The sequence below is a fragment of the Passer montanus genome, unplaced genomic scaffold, assembly GCF_014805655.1.
Source record: "Passer montanus isolate IOZ18808 unplaced genomic scaffold, ASM1480565v1 scaffold162, whole genome shotgun sequence".
In the NCBI taxonomy this organism is placed as follows: domain Eukaryota; kingdom Metazoa; phylum Chordata; class Aves; order Passeriformes; family Passeridae; genus Passer; species Passer montanus.
This window is the reverse complement of record NW_024363383.1, coordinates 775,426-777,265: the sequence shown is the minus strand read 5'-3', so window position 1 is coordinate 777,265 and position 1,840 is coordinate 775,426. Positions and strand designations below refer to the sequence as shown.

The 1,840-nt window shown below is 66.0% G+C and overlaps 1 protein-coding gene across 1 annotated transcript in view; it reads left to right on the top strand.

The window, feature by feature from the left end:
- KIF5A (kinesin family member 5A) overlaps nt 1-1,840 on the top strand; it is a 27,142-nt gene that overhangs the window by 17,093 nt on the left and 8,209 nt on the right. Inside the window, exon 12 of the mRNA XM_039703317.1 lies at nt 1,673-1,790. Within this exon, the coding sequence (XP_039559251.1) occupies nt 1,673-1,790 (118 nt within the window). The remainder of the gene's footprint in view (nt 1-1,672; nt 1,791-1,840) is intronic.

The following is a 1,840-nucleotide window of genomic DNA, read 5'->3' as shown; positions in this document are numbered from 1 at the left end:
GGATGTGCCCCTGCCGTGCCTTCCTCGAGTGTGGGGTGTCCCTGCCCTGCCTGTGCCACCCGTGCCGTGCAGTGCCCGCAGCAGAGCCGTGCCATGTCACACCCAGCTGTGCCGTGCCCATCCTGTGTCCCTCCCATGCCCATTCCGTGTCCCTGTCACCATACCCCAGTGAGTGTCACGCCCACCCCGTGCCAGCTGTGCTGCCGGTGCCATGCCATGCCCCTGCACTGCCCACGCCATCCCCATGCCATGCCCCATGTGTACCATCCCCTGTGCGTGCCATCCCCGTGCCACACACGTGTGCAGGACATGCCTGTGGCACACTGTGCCTGGGACAGGCCTGCAGCATTCAGTGCCATGCCACGCCACACCCATGTGCCACGCCGTGCCATGCCATGCTGTACCTGTGTGTGGTACACACCTGTGCCATGCTGTGCCATGCTGTGCCATGCCATGCTGTACCTGTGTGCGGTACACACCTGTGCCATGTTGTGCCATGCTGTGCCATGCCATGCTGTACCTGTGTGCGGTACACACCTGTGCCATGTTGTGCCATGCTGTGCCATGCCATGCTGTACCTGTGTGCGGTACACACCTGTGCCATGTTGTGCCATGCTGTGCCATGCCATGCTGTACCTGTGTGCGGTACACACCTGTGCCATGCTGTGCCATGCCATACCCATGCTGTGCCATACCCACTCTGTGCCATTCCTGTGCCCCGTGCCGTGCCGTGCCGTGCCGTGCCAGCCGGTGGAGGTGAGCGGGGCCATCGAGGAGGAGTTCGCCGTTGCCCGGCTCTACATCAGCAAGATCAAGTCGGAGGTGAAGTCGGTGGTGAAGCGCTGCCGGCAGCTGGAGAGCCTGCAGGTGGAGTGCCACCGCAAGCTGGAGGTGACGGGCCGCGAGCTGTCCTCCTGCCAGCTCCTCATCTCCCAGGTGTGCCAGGCGGGCAGCGCCTGCCGGGGCACCCGGGCTCTGCTGGCACAGGGTTTAGCGGCTTCGGGGTCTGGGGGCTCAGTTTTGTGTCCCTGGGATTTGGTGGCACCAGGCTTTGGTGGCCCCAGAGTTTGGTGGCCAGGGGTTCTGTGACCCAGGGTTTGGTGGCCCAAGATTTAGTGGCTCCGGGGTTTGGTAGCTCAGGGTTTTGTGTCCCTGGGATTTGGTGCCACCATGGTTTGGTGGCTCCAAGATTTGGCAGCTGAACGCTTTGGTGTCCCAGAATTTGGTGGCCTGAGAGATTCTGTGACCCAGGTTTTGGTGGCCCCAGGGTTTGGTTTCCCTGGGGTTTGGTGGCCCTGGATTTCTCAGCCCTGGGTTTGGTGCCACCACATTTTACTGGTCCAAGGGTTTGGTGGCACTGGGGTTCAGGGGGCCTGGAGTTTGGTGGCTCCAAGGGTTTGGTGACCCTGGGGGTTTGACTGCCCTGGGGTGGGGGCTTGGTGTGCTGGGGGGCACCTGGGGGTGGCCCTGGGGGTTCTGGGGGGCACCTGGGGGTGGCCCTGGGGGTGCTGGGGGGACTTTCCCGCGGGTGTCGGGGTCAGGTGCCCCTGGGGGTGTCGGGGGCACCTGGGGGTGGTCCCGGGTTGGGGGTTGCCAGGGCGGTGCCCCCGCGGGTGCCGGGGGGATGGTGCCGGTGCCCCCCGGGCTGAGGCCGGTGCCGGTGCCGCTGCAGCACGAGGCGAAGATCCGCTCGCTGACCGAGTACGCGCAGAGCCTGGAGCTGCGCAAGCGGCACCTGGAGGAGGCGCACGACGCGCTCGGGGAGGAGCTGGCCAGGCTGCAGGCGCAGGGTGGGGGCGCGGGGGGCGCGGGGACACTGCGGGGGCACGGGGGGCACGGG